Genomic DNA, 19,340 nt, shown 5'->3' with positions numbered 1-19,340 from the left:
TCCCACCGTGTGTCCCTCCTCCCACTGTGTGTCTCTCCTCCCACTGTGTGTCCTCTCCTCCCACTATGTGTCCTCTCCTCCCACTGTGTGTCCTCTCCTCCCACCAGGTGTCCTCTCCTCCCACCAGGTGTCCTGTCCTCCCACTGTGTGTCCTCTCCTCCCACTGTGTGTCCTCTCCTCCCACTGTGTGTCCTCTCCTCCCACTGTGTGCCCTCTCCTCCCACTGTGTGTCCTCTCCTCCCACTGTGTGCCCTCTCCTCCCACTGTGTGCCCTCTCCTCCCACTGTGTGTCCTCTCCTCCCACTGTGTGCCCTCTCCTCCCACTGTGTGCCCTCTCCTCCCACTGTGTGTCCTCTCCTCCCACTGTGTGTCCTCTCCTCCCACTGTGTGTCCCTCCTCCCACTGTGTGTCCCTCCTCCCACTGTGTGTCTCTCCTCCCACTGTGTGTCCTCTCCTCCCACTATGTGTCCTCTCCTCCCACTGTGTGTCCTCTCCTCCCAACAGGTGTCCTCTCCTCCCACCAGGTGTCCTGTCCTCCCACTGTGTGTCCTCTCCTCCCACTGTGTGCTCTCTCCCTCCCACTGTGTGTCCTCTCCTCCTACTGTGCGCCCTCTCCTCCCACTGTGTGTCCCTCCTCCCACTGTGTGTCCCTCCTCCCACTGTGTGTCTCTCCTCCCACTGTGTGTCCTCTCCTCCCACTATGTGTCCTCTCCTCCCACTGTGTGTCCTCTCCTCCCACCAGGTGTCCTCTCCTCCCACCAGGTGTCCTGTCCTCCCACTGTGTGTCCTCTCCTCCCACTGTGTGTCCTCTCCTCCCACTGTGTGCCCTCTCCTCCCACTGTGTGCCCTCTCCTCCCACTGTGTGTCCTCTCCTCCCACTGTGTGTCCTCTCCTCCCACTGTGTGTCCTCTCCTCCCACTGTGTGTCCTCTCCTCCCACTATGTGTCCTCTCCTCCCACTATGTGTCCTCTCCTCCCACTGTGTGTCCTCTCCTCCCACTGTGTGTCCTCTCCTCCCGCTATGTGTCCTCTCCTTCCACCAGGTGTCCTCTCCTCCCACCAGGTGTCCTCTCCTCCCACTATGTGTCCTCTCCTCCCACTGTGTGTCCTCTCCTCCCACTGTGTGTCCTCTCCTCCCACTGTGTGTCCTCTCCTCCCACTGTGTGTCCTCTCCTCCCACTGTGTGTCCTCTCCTCCCACTGTGTGTCCTCTCCTCCCACTGTGTGTCCTCTCCTCCCACTGTGTGTCCTCTCCTCCCACCAGATGTCCTCTCCTCCCACCAGATGTCCTCTCCTCCCACTGTGTGTCCTCTCCTCCCACTGTGTGTCCTCTCCTCCCACTGTGTGTCCTCTCCTCCCACTGTGTGTCCTCTCCTCCCACTGTGTGTCCTCTCCTCCCACTATGTGTCCTCTCCTCCCACTGTGTGTCCTCTCCTCCCACTGTGTGTCCTCTCCTCCCACCAGGTGTCCTCTCCTCCCACTGTGTGTCCTCTCCTCCCACTGTGTGTCCTCTCCTCCCACTGTGTGTCCTCTCCTCCCGCTATGTGTCCTCTCCTCCCACCAGGTGTCCTCTCCTCCCACCAGGTGCCCTCTCCTCCCACTATGTGTCCTCTCCTCCCACTATGTGTCCTCTCCTCCCACTGTGTGTCCTCTCCTCCCGCTATGTGTCCTCTCCTCCCGCCAGGTGTCCTCTCCTCCCACTGTGTGTCCTCTCCTCCCACTGTGTGTCCTCTCCTCCCACTGTGTGTCCTCTCCTCCCACTGTGTGTCCTCTCCTCCCACTGTGTGTCCTCTCCTCCCACTGTGTGTCCTCTCCTCCCACTGTGTGTCCTCTCCTCCCACTGTGTGTCCTCTCCTCTCACCAGATGTCCTCTCCTCCCACCAGATGTCCTCTCCTCCCACTGTGTGTCCTCTCCTCCCACTGTGTGCCCTCTCCTCCCACTGTGTGTCCTCTCCTCCCACCAGATGTCCTCTCCTCCCACTGTGTGTCCTCTCCTCCCACTGTGTGCCCTCTCCTCCCACTGTGTGTCCTCTCCTCCCACTGTGTGTCCTCTCCTCCCACTGTGTGTCCTCTCCTCCCACTGTGTGCCCTCTCCTCCCACTGTGTGTCCTCTCCTCCCACTGTGTGTCCCTCCTCCCACTGTGTGTCCTCTCCTCCCACTAGATGTCCTCTCCTCCCACTGTGTGTCCTCTCCTCCCACTGTGTGCCCTCTCCTCCCACTGTGTGTCCTCTCCTCCCACTGTGTGTCCTCTCCTCCCACTGTGTGTCCTCTCCTCCCACTGTGTGCCCTCTCCTCCCACTGTGTGTCCTCTCCTCCCACCAGATGTCCTCTCCTCCCACTGTGTGTCCTCTCCTCCCACTGTGTGCCCTCTCCTCCCACTGTGTGTTCTCTCCTCCCACTGTGTGTCCTCTCCTCCCACTGTGTGTCCTCTCCTCCCACTGTGTGTCCTCTCCTCCCACTGTGTGTCCTCTCCTCCCACCAGATGTCCTCTCCTCCCATTGTGTGTCCCTCCTCCCACTGTGTGTCCTCTTCTCCCACTGTGTGCCCTCTCCTCCCACTGTGTGTCCTCTCCTCCCACTGTGTGCCCTCTCCTCCCACTGTGTGTCCTCTCCTCCCACTGTGTGTCCTCTCCTCCCACTGTGTGTCCTCTCCTCCCACTGTGTGTCCCTCCTCCCACTGTGTGTCCTCTCCTCCCACCAGATGTCCTCTCCTCCCACTGTGTGTCCTCTCCTCCCACTGTGTGTCCTCTCCTCCCACTGTGTGCCCTCTCCTCCCACTGTGTGCCCTTCTTCTCCCACTGTGTGTCCTCTCCTCCCACTGTGTGTCCTCTCCTCCCACCAGATGTCCTCTCCTCCCACTGTGTGTCCCTCCTCCCACTGTGTGTCCTCTCCTCCCACCAGATGTCCTCTCCTCCCACTGTGTGCCCTCTCCTCCCACTGTGTGTCCTCTCCTCCCACTGTGTGTCCTCTCCTCCCACTGTGTGCCCTCTCCTCCCACTGTGTGTCCTCTCCTCCCACCAGATGTCCTCTCCTCCCACTGTGTGTCCTCTCCTCCCACTGTGTGTCCTCTCCTCCCACTGTGTGTCCTCTCCTCCCACTGTGTGTCCTCTCCTCCCACTGTGTGTCCTCTCCTCCCACTGTGTGTCCTCTCCTCCCACTGTGTGTCCTCTCCTCCCACTATGTGTCCTCTCCTCCCACTGTGTGTCCTCTCCTCCCACTGTGTGTCCTCACCTCCCACTGTGTGTCCTCTCCTCCCACTGTGTGTCCTCTCCTCCCACCAGGTGTCCTCTCCTCCCACCAGATGTCCTCTCCTCCCACCAGATGTCCTCTCCTCCCACCAGATGTCCGCTCCTCCCACTGTGTGTCCTCTCCTCCCACTATGTGTCCTCTCCTCCCACTGTGTGTCCTCTCCTCCCACTGTGTGTCCTCTCCTCCCACTGTGTGTCCTCTCCTCCCACTGTGTGTCCTCTCCTCCCACTGTGTGTCCTCTCCTCCCACTATGTGTCCTCTCCTCCCACTGTGTGTCCTCTCCTCCCACTGTGTGTCCTCTCCTCCCACTGTGTGTCCTCTCCTCCCACCAGATGTCCTCTCCTCCCACTGTGTGCCCTCTCCTCCCACTGTGTGTCCTCTCCTCCCACTGTGTGCCCTCTCCTCCCACTGTGTGCCCTCTCCTCCCACTGTGTGTCCTCTCCTCCCACTGTGTGCCCTCTCCTCCCACTGTGTGCCCTCTCCTCCCACTGTGTGCCCTCTCCTCCCACTGTGTGTCCTCTCCTCCCACTGTGTGTCCTCTCCTCCCACTGTGTGTCCCTCCTCCCACTGTGTGTCCCTCCTCCCACTGTGTGTCTCTCCTCCCACTGTGTGTCCTCTCCTCCCACTATGTGTCCTCTCTTCCCACTGTGTGTCCTCTCCTCCCACCAGATGTCGTCTCCTCCCACCAGGTGTCCTCTCCTCCCACTATGTGTCCTCTCCTCCCACTGTGTGTCCTCTCCTCCCACTGTGTGTCCTCTCCTCCCACTGTGTGTCCTTTCCTCCCACTGTGTGTCCTCTCCTCCCACTGTGTGTCCTCTCCTCCCACTGTGTGTCCTCTCCTCCCACCAGGTGTCCTCTCCTCCCACCAGGTGCCCTCTCCTCCCACTATGTGTCCTCTCCTCCCACTATGTGTCCTCTGCTCCCACTGTGTGTCCTCTCCTCCCACTGTGTGTCCTCTCCTCCCACCAGGTGTCCTCTCCTCCCACTATGTGTCCTCTCCTCCCACTGTGTGTCCTCTCCTCCCACTGTGTGTCCTCACCTCCCACTGTGTGTCCTCTCCTCCCACTGTGTGTCCTCTCCTCCCACCAGGTGTCCTCTCCTCCCACTATGTGTCCTCTCCTCCCACTGTGTGTCCTCTCCTCCCACTGTGTGTCCTCTCCTCCCACTGTGTGTCCTCTCCTCCCACCAGGTGTCCTCTCCTCCCACCAGGTGCCCTCTCCTCCCACTTTGTGTCCTCTCCTCCCACTGTGTGTCCTCTCCTCCCACTGTGTGTCCTCTCCTCCCACCAGGTGCCCTCTCCTCCCACTGTGTGTCCTCTCCTCCCACCAGGTGCCCTCTCCTCCCACCAGATGTCCTCTCCTCCCACTATGTGTCCTCTCCTCCCACTGTGTGTCCTCTCCTCCCACTGTGTGTGCTCTCCTCCCACTGTGTGTCCTCTCCTCCCACTGTGTGTCCTCTCCTCCCACCAGGTGCCCTCTCCTCCCACTGTGTGTCCTCTCCTCCCACCAGGTGTCCTCCCACCAGGTGCCCTCTCCTCCCACCAGGTGTCCTCTCCTCCCACCAGGTGTCCTCCCACCAGGTGTCGTCCCACCAGGTGCCCTCTCCTCCCATCAGGTGCCCTCTCCTTCCACCAGGTGTCCTCCCACCAGGTGTCCTCCCACCAGGTGTCCTCCCACCAGGTGCCCTCTCCTCCCACCACGTGCCCTCTCCTCCCACCAGGTGTCCTCCCACCAGGTGTCCTCCCACCAGGTGCCCTCTCCTCCCACCAGGTGCCCTCTCCTCCCACCAGGTGCCCTCTCCTCCCACCAGGTGCCCTCTCCTCCCACCAGGTGTCCTCCCACCAGGTGTCCTCCCACCAGGTGTCGTGAAGGTGTAAGGTGTGGTGATGGTCGTGTGCTGTCTCCCCCACAGGTGCGGATCAACCTGGGGGCGGGAGAGTCGGAGCTGTCGTCGCCGCCTCGCCTGCGCCTCGACGACCTCTTCTGGCACGAGGTCAAGATCTCCCGCAACACCGCCGAGATGAGCCTCACCATCGACAACATCCACACCACCAGGTAGGTCGTGAACATGTCTCTCGCACACCACCAGGTAGGTCGTGAACATGTCTCCCACACACCACCAGGTAGGTCGTGAACATGTCTCCCACACACCACCAGGTAGGTCGTGAACATGTCTCCTACACACCACCAGGTAGGTCGTGAACATGTCTCCCACACACCACCAGGTAGGTCGTGAACATGTCTCCCACACACCACAAGGTAGGTCGTAAACATGTCTCCCACACACCACAAGGTAGGTCGTGAACATGTCTCCCCCACACCACTAGGTAGGTCGTGAACATGTCTCCCACACACCACCAGGTAGGTCGTGAACATGTCTCCCACACACCACCAGGTAGGTCGTGAACATGTCTCCCACACACCACCAGGTAGGTCGTGAACATATCTCCCACACACCACCAGGTAGGTCGTGAACATGTCTCCCACACACCACCAGGTAGGTCGTGAACATGTCTCCCCCACACCACCAGGTAGGTCGTGAACATGTCTCCCACACACCACCAGGTAGGTCGTGAACATGTCTCCCACACACCACCAGGTAGGTCGTGAACATGTCTCCCACACACCACAAGGTAGGTCGTGAACATGTCTCCCACACACCACAAGGTAGGTCGTGAACATGTCTCCCCCACACCACTAGGTAGGTCGTGAACATGTCTCCCACACACCACCAGGTAGGTCGTGAACATGTCTCCCACACACCACCAGGTAGGTCGTGAACATGTCTCCCCCACACCACCAGGTAGGTCGTGAACATGTCTCCCCCACACCACCAGGTAGGTCGTGAACATGTCTCCCACACACCACCAGGTAGGTCGTGAACATGTCTCCCACACACCACAAGGTAGGTCGTGAACATGTCTCCCACACACCACAAGGTAGGTCGTGAACATGTCTCCCCACACCACTAGGTAGGTCGTGAACATGTCTCCCACACACCACCAGGTAGGTCGTGAACATGTCTCCCACACACCACCAGGTAGGTCGTGAACATGTCTCCCACACACCACCAGGTAGGTCGTGAACATGTCTCCCCCACACCACCAGGTAGGTCGTGAACATGTCTCCCCCACACTACCAGGTAGGTCGTGAACATGTCTCCCACACACCACCAGGTAGGTCGTGAACATGTCTCCCACACACCACCAGGTAGGTCGTGAACATGTCTCCCACACACCACCAGGTAGGTCGTGAACATGTCTCCCACACACCACCAGGTAGGTCGTGAACATGTCTCCCACACACCACCAGGTAGGTCGTGAACATGTCTCCCACACACCACCAGGTAGGTCGTGAACATGTCTCCCACACACCACAAGGTAGGTCGTGAACATGTCTCCCCCTCACCACCAGGTAGGTCGTGAACATGTCTCCCACACACCACAAGGTAGGTCGTGAACATGTCTCCCACACACCACAAGGTAGGTCGTGAACATGTCTCCCACACACCACAAGGTAGGTCGTGAACATGTCTCCCCACACCACTAGGTAGGTCGTGAACATGTCTTCAACACACCACCAGGTAGGTCGTGAACATGTCTCCCACACACCACCAGGTAGGTCGTGAACATGTCTCCCACACACCACCAGGTAGGTCGTGAACATGTCTCCCCCACACCACCAGGTAGGTCGTGAACATGTCTCCCCCACACCACCAGGTAGGTCGTGAACATGTCTCCCACACACCACCAGGTAGGTCGTGAACATGTCTCCCACACACCACCAGGTAGGTCGTGAACATGTCTCCCACACACCACCAGGTAGGTCGTGAACATGTCTCCCACACACCACCAGGTAGGTCGTGAACATGTCTCCCACACACCACCAGGTAGGTCGTGAACATGTCTCCCACACACCACCAGGTAGGTCGTGAACATGTCTCCCACACACCACAAGGTAGGTCGTGAACATGTCTCCCACACACCACAAGGTAGGTCGTGAACATGTCTCCCCCACACCACTAGGTAGGTCGTGAACATGTCTCCCACACACCACCAGGTAGGTCGTGAACATGTCTCCCCCACACCACCAGGTAGGTCGTGAACATGTCTCCCCCACACCACCAGGTAGGTCGTGAACATGTCTCCCACACACCACCAGGTAGGTCGTGAACATGTCTCCCACACACCACCAGGTAGGTCGTGAACATGTCTCCCACACACCACCAGGTAGGTCGTGAACATGTCTCCCCCACACCACCAGGTAGGTCGTGAACATGTCTCCCACACACCACAAGGTAGGTCGTGAACATGTCTCCCACACACCACCAGGTAGGTCGTGAACATGTCTCCCACACACCACCAGGTAGGTCGTGAACATGTCTCCCACACACCACCTGGTAAGTGGTTAACGTGACAGAAACCGTAAAGGGCATCACCTCAACCACCATGTCATTCACCACCATCCTTCCATATCTGTCACCTTCATCACCATCACATCGTTAGTCATTATTTCCATAAAGGTCATTGCCATCACCATGTGGTTCATCATCACCATCACCACGAAGGTCATCACCATCACCACGAAGGTCATCACCATCACCACGAAGGTCATCACCATCACCACGAAGGTCATCACCATCACCACGAAGGTCATCACCATCACCACGAAGGTCATCACCATCACCACGAAGGTCATCACCATCATTATCACCTGCAAGTTCACCACAAAAGACACCACCTTCCTCAGGCTCACCATTATATTTGGCATCAGTATGGACCTCCGAGTCACCGATATGTCTAAAATTTACTGAGTATGATGGTGACTATGAAAGTGACTAAATTTGACTATGAAATTGTTTAAAATTGACTATGAAAGTGACTGAAACTGACTATGAAAGTGATTAAAAGTGACTGAAAGTGATTATGAAAGTGACTATTAAAGTGATTTAAAGTGACTGAAAGTGACTAAAATTGACTATGAAAGTGACTGAAAGTTATTATGAAAGTGACTGAAAGTGACTATGAAAGTGACTATGAAAGTGAGTATGAAAGTGACTGAAAGTGACTGAAAGTTATTATGAAAGTGACTGAAAGTGACTGAAAGTGACTATGAAAGTGACTGAAAGTGACTATGAAAGTGACTATGAAAGTGACTGAAAGTGACTCTGAAATTGACTGAAAGTGACTGAAAGTGCCCATGAAAGTGACTTTGAAAGTGACTGAAAGTGCCCATGAAAGTGACTATGAAAGTGACTTCTCCATCGTCGCTATGTTTACATTGCAGCTTTAGTTCGTATCTCGTGACGCCGAGCCTTTGGGAACGCCGAAGGTTCAAATGCTGTTAATGTTAGTTCCTTTAAATCTCTATAAGCTGCCGGGATCGGCGAAAGGTCACGGAGCCGCCTCCGAGCGCCAGAGGCAGAGCAAACTGCGTGGTAAGGTAATTACCGGCAGGAAGCTCTCTGCCAGTATGCACTTGGGATATGAGGGACTGGCTGAAGGAATGGACCATCGGGGATCGAACGGCGAACCTTGCAAGAAGCGATAACGTCGCTCAAGTGAAGGGTGTCAGTGGATAATACGAGACTGTGCAGAGCGGGGCGAGGCTAACTGCACTAACGCATCAGGGGCACAAATTAACAGTGTTCAATAACGAGGTGGGCAGAGTTCCCTCAGAAATTGCTTGAGCATACATTACGTTGTAACTGCTCAAATGCCAGCTCCAGGAAGCAATAGCCTGGCTCATCAAGTCGATACCAAAGGGGGTATGAAAATGTGCAAACTCTGACAAGTCCAACCACTTGAGCTGGACGGTAGAACAAAGGTCTCGCTTCATGCAGGTCGGCATTCAATCCCCGACCGTCCAAGTGGTTGGCCACCATTCCTTCCCCCCCCCCCCCCCCCGTCCCATCCCTAATCCTTATCCTGATCCCTTCCCAGTGCTTCATAGTCGTAATGGCTTGGCGCATTCTCCTGATAGTTCTCTTCCCTTCCCTTGACTCTGATAAAAAGAAAAAGTGTATTGGAAGTAAGAAGACAGTGAATATGTAGCCACCATGTCCCTGGTCCTGAGCCTGGTTTACGTAGACAGTTTCCCTCCCGTGACAAGACATCCACAAGATCCCCCAAACTGCCTCCATGAAAACAAATGTAATCCTTTAAAAATACAACACTGCCACCATTTTTCTTGCGTTTCTCAAGTAATTCCTGAAAATACTGCATTGTGGAGTCTGTTTATACTGATCAGGATGATATAGTAAGCCACGAGTAATAATAATAATATTCCCGAAATGAAAAGCGAATTTTTTTCCATTACTATTTTTCTCCCCTAAGTGTGACAAATCGTCAGTTACATTGTAATATTTTGCCTTGTCTATTTTTAATACATTAATACACATCGAAGAATGTAAATCATATTACGCAGCTAATACAAATTTGATTTATTTTTCAATTAATTTTACTTCAAATGAAGTTAAATTTTTATTTGTTGTTTTATAAGGCATTGTGTGAAAGCCTAATGGAAACCTCACGATGTTATATGTTGTGAACTACAGTGCGTCTTATCCACTGTGTAGGAAGCCCGGACTTCTATCCACCACAGCCCGGACTTCTATCCACGACAGCCCGGACCAGTCGGGCTGTGGTGCACATGTGGGCCTGCGGGCCGCTCCGAGCAACAGCCTGTTAGACCAAGCCCTCCCAAGTCAAGCTCGGGCCGGGCTTGGGGAGTAGAACTCCCAGAACCCCATCAAGCAGATATCCACCGTGTGTAGGCCTCGTTAGTTCCAGTATCGTGTTGAGTAACCTGTCAATAGATGCTCCATTATAAGATTATGGATGTAACCTGTCTATAGATGCTCCATTATAAGATTATGGATGTAACCTGTCAATAGATGCTCCATTATAAGATTATGGATGTAACCTGTCTATAGATGCTCCATTATAAGATTATGGATGTAACCTGTCAATAGATGCTCCATTATAAGATTATGGATGTAACCTGTCAATAGATGCTCCATTATAAGATTATGGATGTAACCTGTCAATAGATGCTCCATTATATGATCATGGATGTAACCTGTCAATAGATGCTCCATTATAAGATTATGGATGTAACCTGTCAATAGATGCTGCATTATATGATCATGGATGTAACCTGTCAATAGATGCTCCATTATATGATGATGGATGTAACCTGTCAATAGATGCTGCATTATAAGATGATGGATGTAACCTGTCAATAGATGCTGCATTATAAGATGATGGATGTAACCTGTCAATAGATGCTGCAATATAAGATGATGGATGTAACCTGTCAATAGATGCTGCATTATAAGATGATGGATGTAACCTGTCAATAGATGCTGCATTATATGATGATGGATGTAACCTGTCAATAGATGCTGCATTATAAGATGATGGCTGCCGGTGATGGTTGATATCAACCTGGCTCTGAAGCCTCGCATATCAATGTAATTTATGTTCATATTATTTTAAAGTAACTCGTAGCGCTGATTTATCTGTCATGTGACCCTTGTTGGTCTTTGATATTATATATAGCTAAAGTCTTTCAAGTTGGGCTAAACGGTAGAGCGACGGTCTCGCTTCATGCAGGTCGGCGTTCAATTCCCGACCGTCCAAGTGGTTGGGCACCATTCCTTCCCCCCGTCCTATCCCAAAATCCTTATCCTGACCCCTTCCCAGTGCTATATAGTTCCAATGGCTTGGCGCTTTCCCCCCTGATAGTTCCCTTCCCGTCTCGTCAAAACGTCCATAATGTGACCTACTAACTCAGGAAACCTCGGTGTGAGGAAGATTGTGAATACACAGTGGTTGTGTTTCTTTGTGAGTGTGTACCACACACACGGGGGAAGAGTTGCGGGAGATTATCTTGCTTCTCCCTCTCTATCTTGCCTCTCCTCCTTTCTCCAAATCTCTATCTCTCTCTATCTCTCTCTATCTCTCTCTCTCTCTCTCTCTCTCTCTCTCTCTCTCTCTCTCTGTCTCTCTCTCTCTCTCTCTCTCTCTCTCTCTCTCTCTCTCTCTCTCTCTCTCTCTCTCTCTCTCTCTCTCTCTCTCTCTCTCTCTCTGTCTCTCTCTCTCTCTCTCTCTCTCTCTCTCTCTCTCTCTCTCTCTCTCTCTCTCTCTCTCTCTCTCTCTCTCTCTCTCTCTCTCTCTCTCATGTCACTGGATACGTTACACATTTTACGAGATTAAATAAAAGACAACATAGGCGTATACAACCATTTACGAAGGGCAAAAAAGCATGTCACAGGATCCATTGTGAGCTCACACTGCGAGACCCAAACACTTCAACTGGGGTGAAATATGATTGGATCGAGTTGAACAGTTTCCTCCAATCACAAGTGTTTTACATCCACCATCCCCGCAGTTTTGATTGAGAAATCCTGGCCAGGACGCCGTGATGGAGGTCGTAGGAGGAGGGTTTGTGATATAATCTTGAGAGGCTCTGCAGTCACCTCTGGCAACGTCTCCAAGACCAGTGAAATGATCCAATAAATGTTTTTAAATTGGTCTTAAGAATTCTCGGGAGGATGTTCTTGCACGACGTTTTAGACATCACATTAATGTGGTGTATCAATAGGGCTTCAGTAGGAAACAATCTGTATTAAGAGAACTTGATAAACACCTTCAAGGGATACCTGATCAACCAGGCTGTGACTCGTACGTCAGGCTGCGAGCAGCCGCGTCCAACAGCCTGGTTGACCAGTCCAGCAACCAGGAGGCCTGGTCGAGGACCGGGCCGCGGGGACGCCAAACCATGAAATCATGGCAAGGTAACCGCCACGAGGAAAAGTGGAACCTGCACACGCTGGGAACACCCACGTGCACGCCTTTGACCACTTAACCACGACATGCTAAAAGCACTGCTACCTGGGATACCAGTGAGTCCTGTAGGGCGTCCTGAGACTTCTCAAGGCTCATACGAAATAACAAATCCACAAGGGCCGTGACGAGGATTCGAACCTGCGTCCGAGAGCATCCCAGACGCTGCCTTAATCGATTGAGCTACGACATGGTAAAAGTAGTTGAAACCGAAGTTCTACGGAACTTACTGCATCTCATTTGATGCATCTCCCACGAAAATTTGCATTGTATTGTCCCAGCGAGGAAGTGTCCTATTGACCAACGAACAAATTTATTAATTAACTAGCTGTACCCGGCCATGCGTTGCTGTGGCTCAGCAACGCGTGTGCGGTGCTGAGCCACTGATGCGAATGGAACATTGTGTGAAAATTTCAAAGCAATCGGTGAAGAACTTTCGGAGATTAGCGGTTTTGAACAAAAGAACATTTACATTTTGATTTATATAGATTAATATAGACTTGTGGAATAAGGATGAACAAAGACCAGTGTATTAACTAAATAGTTAATATAGATCAAAGAGTATTGGACCATAATGGAAAAAGACCTTAGTAGAATAACTTCAGTAAAGTTATAATGAAAAATAATGAAAACAGAAGCTGGTATTTTAGTCTTAATGAAGAAATTAACTAACACAGTAGAGCAATAGCGACCACTGAAGCTATGTGTGTCCAACCCGTCCTCTTAAAAATAACGTCGCTTTTGGCTCGTATGCGCCGCTATGGCCAAAAGTGGACGTAATTTGAAATGAAATCGGCTCACGAAAGTGACGTACTGTCCCGTTTTCTGTTTGAGTCGTCCGGCTTACTCGGAAAAGTTAGGAGAAGAAATTTTCTATTAACGTTTTTCATAACGTTTTGAAACTTTATGAGAATTTCCTGCCCACATAACCTACTAGAGGACTTTTAACTAACTGTTGTTCAAAAAAAAAATCTCAAATTTATTTTAATTTTTTTTTTCATTTTCAAATTACGTCCACTTTCATCCATACTGGTAAACGGCCAAAAGCGACGTTCTTTTTAAGAGGACAGGTTGACAGGGCCACAGGGCCAGCTGCCAGGACCACAACACACCTATTATATATATCATTATAATAAAGAATGGTAGTACAGTAGGGTAACAATGGAAAATAGAAGCTAAAATAGAAAGGCAATAATAGACAATGAGGCTAGAATAGAAGGGTAATACTAGATAATGGGGCTAGAATAGAAGGGTAATACTAGATAATGGGGCTAGAATAGAAGGGTAATACTAGATAATGGGGTTAGAATAGAAGGGTAATACTAGATAATGGGGTTAGAATAGAAGGGTAATACTAGATAATGGGGTTAGAATAGAAGGGTAATACTAGATAATGGGGTTAGAATAGAAGGGTAATACTAGATAATGAGGCTAGAATAGAAGGGTAATACTAGATAATGAGGCTAGAATAGAAGGGTAATACTAGATAATGAGGCTAGAATAGAAGGGTAATACTAGATAATGGGGCTAGAATAGAAGGGTAATACTAGATAATGGGGTTAGAATAGAAGGGTAATACTAGATAATGGGGTTAGAATAGAAGGGTAATACTAGATAATGGGGTTAGAATAGAAGGGTAATACTAGATAATGGGGTTAGAATAGAAGGGTAATACTAGATAATGGGGTTAGAATAGAAGGGTAATACTAGATAATGGGGTTAGAAGAGAAGGGTAATACTAGATAATGGGGGCTAGAAGAGAAGGGTAATAATACATAATGGGGCTAGAATAGAAGTATTATAATATATAATGGGGCTAGGATATAAGGGTAAAACTAGATAATGGGGGCTAGAAGAGAAGGGTAATATTAAACAGGGCATGGGTAATAGGCTTACAGGTTCCAGAAGATGAGAGGAAATGTCACCACTGTAGAGAAATGCTCGACACACCACTGGAACATTATCTAACACAGTGTACAGTTACAACCACAACAGACCACTGGAACATTATCTAACACAGTGCACAGTTACAACCACAACAGACCACTGGAACATTATCTAACACAGTGTACAGTTACAACCACAACAGACCACTGGAACATTATCTAACACAGTGTACAGTTACAACCACAACAGACCACTGGAACATTATCTAACACAGTGCAATGTTACAACCACAACAGACCACTGGAACATTATCTAACACAGTGCACAGTTACAACCACAACACACCACTGGAACATTATCTAACACAGTGCACAGTTACAACCACAACAGACCACTGGAACATTATCTAACACAGTGAACAGTTACAACCACAACAGACCACTGGAACATTATCTAACACAGTGAACAGTTACAACCACAACAGACCACTGGAACATTATCTAACACAGTGCACAGTTACAACCACAACAGACCACTGGAACATTATCTAACACAGTGCACAGTTACAACCACAACAGACCACTGGAACATTATCTAACACAGTGCACAGTTACAACCACAACAGACCACTGGAACATTATCTAACACAGTGCACAGTTACAACCACAACAGACCACTGGAACATTATCTAACACAGTGCACAGTTACAACCACAACAGACCACTGGAACATTATCTAACACAGTGCACAGTTACAAAACCATTAAGAGTTTAACTAAGATACAACAGAGCAGAAGAAGTTGTTAAACACGTGGGACAAAATCTTACTGAATCGACCATAAGAGTCATAAATACTCAAACTCCGCCCAAGTAAAACAGAAACTAGCAACACTTTGTGGGCCAACCAGAGGCTTAGGGCCCACCCAGTGGGCCAGCCAGAGGCTTAGGGCCCGCCCAGTGAACCAGCCAGAGGCTTAGGGCCCGTCCAGTGGGCCAGCCAGAGGCTTAGGGCCCGCGCAGGTTATCTTGAGGTTATCTTGAGATGATTTCGGGGCTTTTAGTGTCCCCGATGCCCGGTCCGCGACCAGGCCTCCACCCCGAGGAAGCAGCCCGTGACAGCTGACTAACACCCAGGTACCTATTTTACTGCTAGGTAACAGGGGCATAGGGTGAAAGAAACTCTGCCCATTGTTTCTCGCCGGCGCCCGGAATTGAACCCGGGACCACAGGATCACAAGTCCAGCGTGCTGTCCGCTCGGCCGACCGGCTCCCCGGAATATCCCTACAGGAATATCCCTACAAAAACAAATTAAACAATGAACTCAGAATAGATAAGCAATAACACTCATATAATTTAGACTAGAAAGGGCAATAACAGCTAAGGAATAGAGGTGTTATAATAGACAGGGAAGCTAGAATATCAGGGCTATAATAGACAGGGAAGCTAGAATATCAGGGCTATAATAGACAGGGAAGCTAGAATATCAGGGCTATAATAGACAGGGAAGCTAGAATATCAGGGCTATAATAGACAGGGAAGCTAGAATATCAGGGCTATAATAGACAGGGAAGCTAGAATATCAGGGCTATAATAGACAGGGAAGCGAGCAAGACGGGCCCAAACAAAACAAAAGTTAGTATAATGGGGCCGTAATGAAACAAGCAAGAATCGAAAGGCCGTATAAAGACAACATCATCCATGCCCCTGTGAGCCATTATATACCTCCCCCCTCCCCCCGCTCCTCTCAAATACTGCACCAACTATCTGCATTGCAAAAATCTACTCCAAATGCCCCGCAAACCCAGGGTCGAGATCGGGCTGTAATTGACCTATCAATTCCATCCAGAACCCAACACAACGGAACGGCCTTTTTATTTGTCAAGATACAAAGCAAAATGTCAACAGAGGCAAAGAAATTCCGGTTTATAAATGGTTTCTAATACAGTCGATGTGTTCGGATTATTCACAGAGACTCATATTTGGGTTTATACGACCAGTGAGGTTTGGAAACCAATATATGTATATATATATATATACATATATTGGTTTATATTGGATATTGGTTTATATTAGTTATATATATAACTTCTATACATTCCATCTAGTAAATAGGTCAAATGGAGGCAGCTAGGATTGCATATTGCAGAGGTAAATATACAGGGGTCAGATTCACGAAGCCCTTACGCAAGCACTTACGAACCTGTCCATCTTTTCTCAATCTTTGGTGGCTTTGTTTCCAATTATTTAGCAGTTAATGAGCTCCGAAGCACCAGGAGGCTTTTTATAACAATAACAACAGTTGAATGGGAAGTTTTCATGCTTGTAAACTGTTTAATAAATGTAATCAAAGCCGTCAAAGATTGAGGAAAGATGTACACGTTCGTAAGTGCTTGCGTAAGTGCTTTCGTGAATCTGGCACCATAACTCTTAAATCCCTCAAATTATGTGGCAGAGTTACTTGGTGTTAAGGAAGAAAACGGAACCTCATTATTAGTCTAATATTCAAACCTTCAAGTGCATTGAGTGAGGTATTTACAGAATCGATTTATTCATAATTAAAATATTTTCTCGATTGATCTAACGTCTAGTGACCATAACAAAGGGAACTATGCATTACCCAGGGAAGTGTGCATTTGTGGGGTGAGTACAAATAGGTGAGTACACACACACTCAAGCCATGTTAGTGGATTAACTGGGAACCAGTCCCCAACCAATCGCCTCTGTTGACCCAGCGTCAATTGGGAACCTGGATGTAAACCGACTGACGATCTAAGTTCCAGGGAAAATCTTGTAGGGTAAGGCTTACCAGGGCTATGGTAAGAGCTCCTCTCAGCCTGCTAGTAGCAGACGGAAATGGCCTAATCCTATACCCACCTCTGTATAATGGACAGGGAAACGCAAATTGTTAACACATTCGCCCTGCGTGTCGTCAATGGTCTTGGTTCGAAACCTGGCCAGGGGAAGATTGACTGGGAGCCAGTCCTCAACTGTTGGCCCTCGTTCACCTGGCAGTAATTGGGTACCTGCGGTATCAGTCTCTCATAAAGAGAGAGAGGCTCTTCCTGGCGAGGTTGGGGTGTGTGGGTGGTGGAGGGGGGGCGTGTGTGTGGGTTGGGGAGGGGGGGTGGGGTGTGTGTGTGGGTTGGGGAGGGGGGGTGGGGTGTGTGTGTGGGTTGGGGAGGGGGGGTGGGGTGTGTGTGTGGGTTGGGGGCGCCCTGGTCGTCTCTCCCGCCACCAACGCCCACTTTCCAAAAAAACTGGCGACTTTATTAGTTTCCAATATTGCCAGTGGATTTCAGCCGGGTTTTTGGAAATTGTCTGCGTGTTTCTTTATAACTGGGATGCACCCGGCTATGTTAAACTTCCTTATAACTCCGCAAGAGAAATTGGCAAATTTTAGACTTATAGTAAAAAAAAAAGGGCATGAAATTTTTTTTGTTTCGATTGGCTTTGATTTATTGTTCACAATTCAGTGATCGCTTTTTCAGGTGCTTCAACTTCACTGTATAATAATGTGTTTGATTCATGTCATAATAGGCCCTTCTGTTCATATTATAAATTATAAGACTTATAATTATAATGATCAATATTGGGTAATTATAGGTACCTCTTTCTTGAATAAATTAATAAAGTACTTGAAACTATTTCAACTAAGTCAATACACAGCCATTTTATGAATAAAGTTTTTGAACTTGGGACTGGGACAAATTTGTAATATGTGATGATGAAATAGGAAATGAGAGAGAGAGAGAGAGAGAGAGAGAGAGAGAGAGTGAGAGAGAGAGAGAGAGAGAGAGAGAGAGAGAGAGAGAGAGAGAGAGAGAGAGAGAGAGAGAGAGAGAGAGAGAGAGAGAGAGAGAGAGAGGAGAAAATATAAGAGTAGTGAGGCCTATGGGCAAACTGTTCTTAGGCCTGACTCTCCAACCATACCAATTGGTTTGTTTGTTTATCTGTGGCAACTTACTTTGTACACTTGTCTTTGTTAGGTTAGGTTAGGTAAGTTGGTTATGGTAAGTTAGGCTAGATGGTTTGGTTAGGTTAGATTAATTAGATAGGTTATGTTAGGTTAGATGGTTAGGCTAAGTTAGTTAATTAGGTTAGGTTGTGTTAGCCTAAGTTAGGGAGTGTTAGATTAAGTTATGCTAGGTTAAGTTCGGTTATTTAAGGTTAAGAAAGGTTAGATTAGTGAGACTGTTGAGCTTTAACATGGACTTTTTTACTTAACATAACTTTTACTTTTATGGAAGTAAATCTTTACCCAGAGTCGAAGCAAGGAGTATAATTAGGTGACAATATGAATATACATGATTCCTACGGACGCTAATGGGTCAATATATATATATTACGTCGTGTGCCAAAAGTAAGTAATAACATATGGACTCGCTCCAAATTGCCAACAGTCCATTTTGCACTCTTCTCAAGCTATGACTTGAGAAATTATTCACTCTCAGCCTCCTAACAGCTAATACACTTGAACCACCCTAACCTAACCTGACGAAGGCCTAACTGTGCCCCAAAAAAATCACCAATATATATATTAATTTGTACTAGAGAAATACCGTGATTTAATAGACCTTAATCGCTGTGTCAGTATGCAGCATTTTCCTGCCGTCAACGGAGAAGATTTGTTGACCTGTAACTCAAGTGTTTTTGTTGGCCTATAACTCAAGTGTCTTTGTTGACCTGTAACTCAAGTGTCTTTGTTGACCTGTAACTCAAGTGTCTTTGTTGACCTGTAACTCAAGTGTGTTTGTTGACCTTTGTCTTTGTGAGTGTAACATAAGCCAGGTGAACACGCTGATGCCACCTGCATGTTGTGGACAATTATGCTGTCGCGGTGAAGCAAAAATTGTGTGAATAAATATTCGTCAGAATATCTGGACGAATGACTAGATTTTTACAGGTAGGTGAATAGTCAAGCACACGCACACACCAGTTAAACTGCGTGAGGACTACAACAGTTAAACTGCGTGTGGACTACAACAGTAAACTGCGTGAGGACTACAACAGTTAAACTGCGTGTGGACTACAACAGTAAACTGCGTGTGGACTACAACAGTAAACTGCGTGTGGACTACAGCAGTAAACTGCGTGTGGACTACAGCAGCAAACTGCGTGAGGACTACAGCAGTAAACTGCGTGTGGACTACAGCAGTAAACTGCGTGTGGACTACAGCAGCAAACTGCGTGAGGACTACAGCAGCAAACTGCGTGTGGACTACAGCAGTAAACTGCGTGTGGACGACAGCAGTAAACTGCGTGAGGACTACAGCAGCAAACTGCGTGTGGACTACAGCAGTAAACTGCGTGTGGACGACAGCAGTAAACTGCGTGTGGACTACAGCAGTAAACTGCGTG

The 19,340-nt window shown here is 49.2% G+C and overlaps 1 protein-coding gene across 1 annotated transcript in view; it reads left to right on the top strand.

Annotated features, from left to right (window-relative positions):
* Positions 1-19,340, top strand: part of LOC123756874 (chondroitin sulfate proteoglycan 4) — a 261,088-nt gene that overhangs the window by 76,382 nt on the left and 165,366 nt on the right. The window contains exon 3 of the mRNA XM_069331572.1: positions 5,159-5,301. Coding sequence (XP_069187673.1) covers positions 5,159-5,301 — 143 coding nt within the window. The remainder of the gene's footprint in view (positions 1-5,158; positions 5,302-19,340) is intronic.

The sequence above is a fragment of the Procambarus clarkii genome, chromosome 26 (genome assembly GCF_040958095.1).
Source record: "Procambarus clarkii isolate CNS0578487 chromosome 26, FALCON_Pclarkii_2.0, whole genome shotgun sequence".
NCBI lineage: Eukaryota > Metazoa > Arthropoda > Malacostraca > Decapoda > Cambaridae > Procambarus > Procambarus clarkii.
The sequence above is the reverse complement of the archived record's forward strand: the minus strand, read 5'-3'. Positions and strand labels throughout refer to the sequence as shown.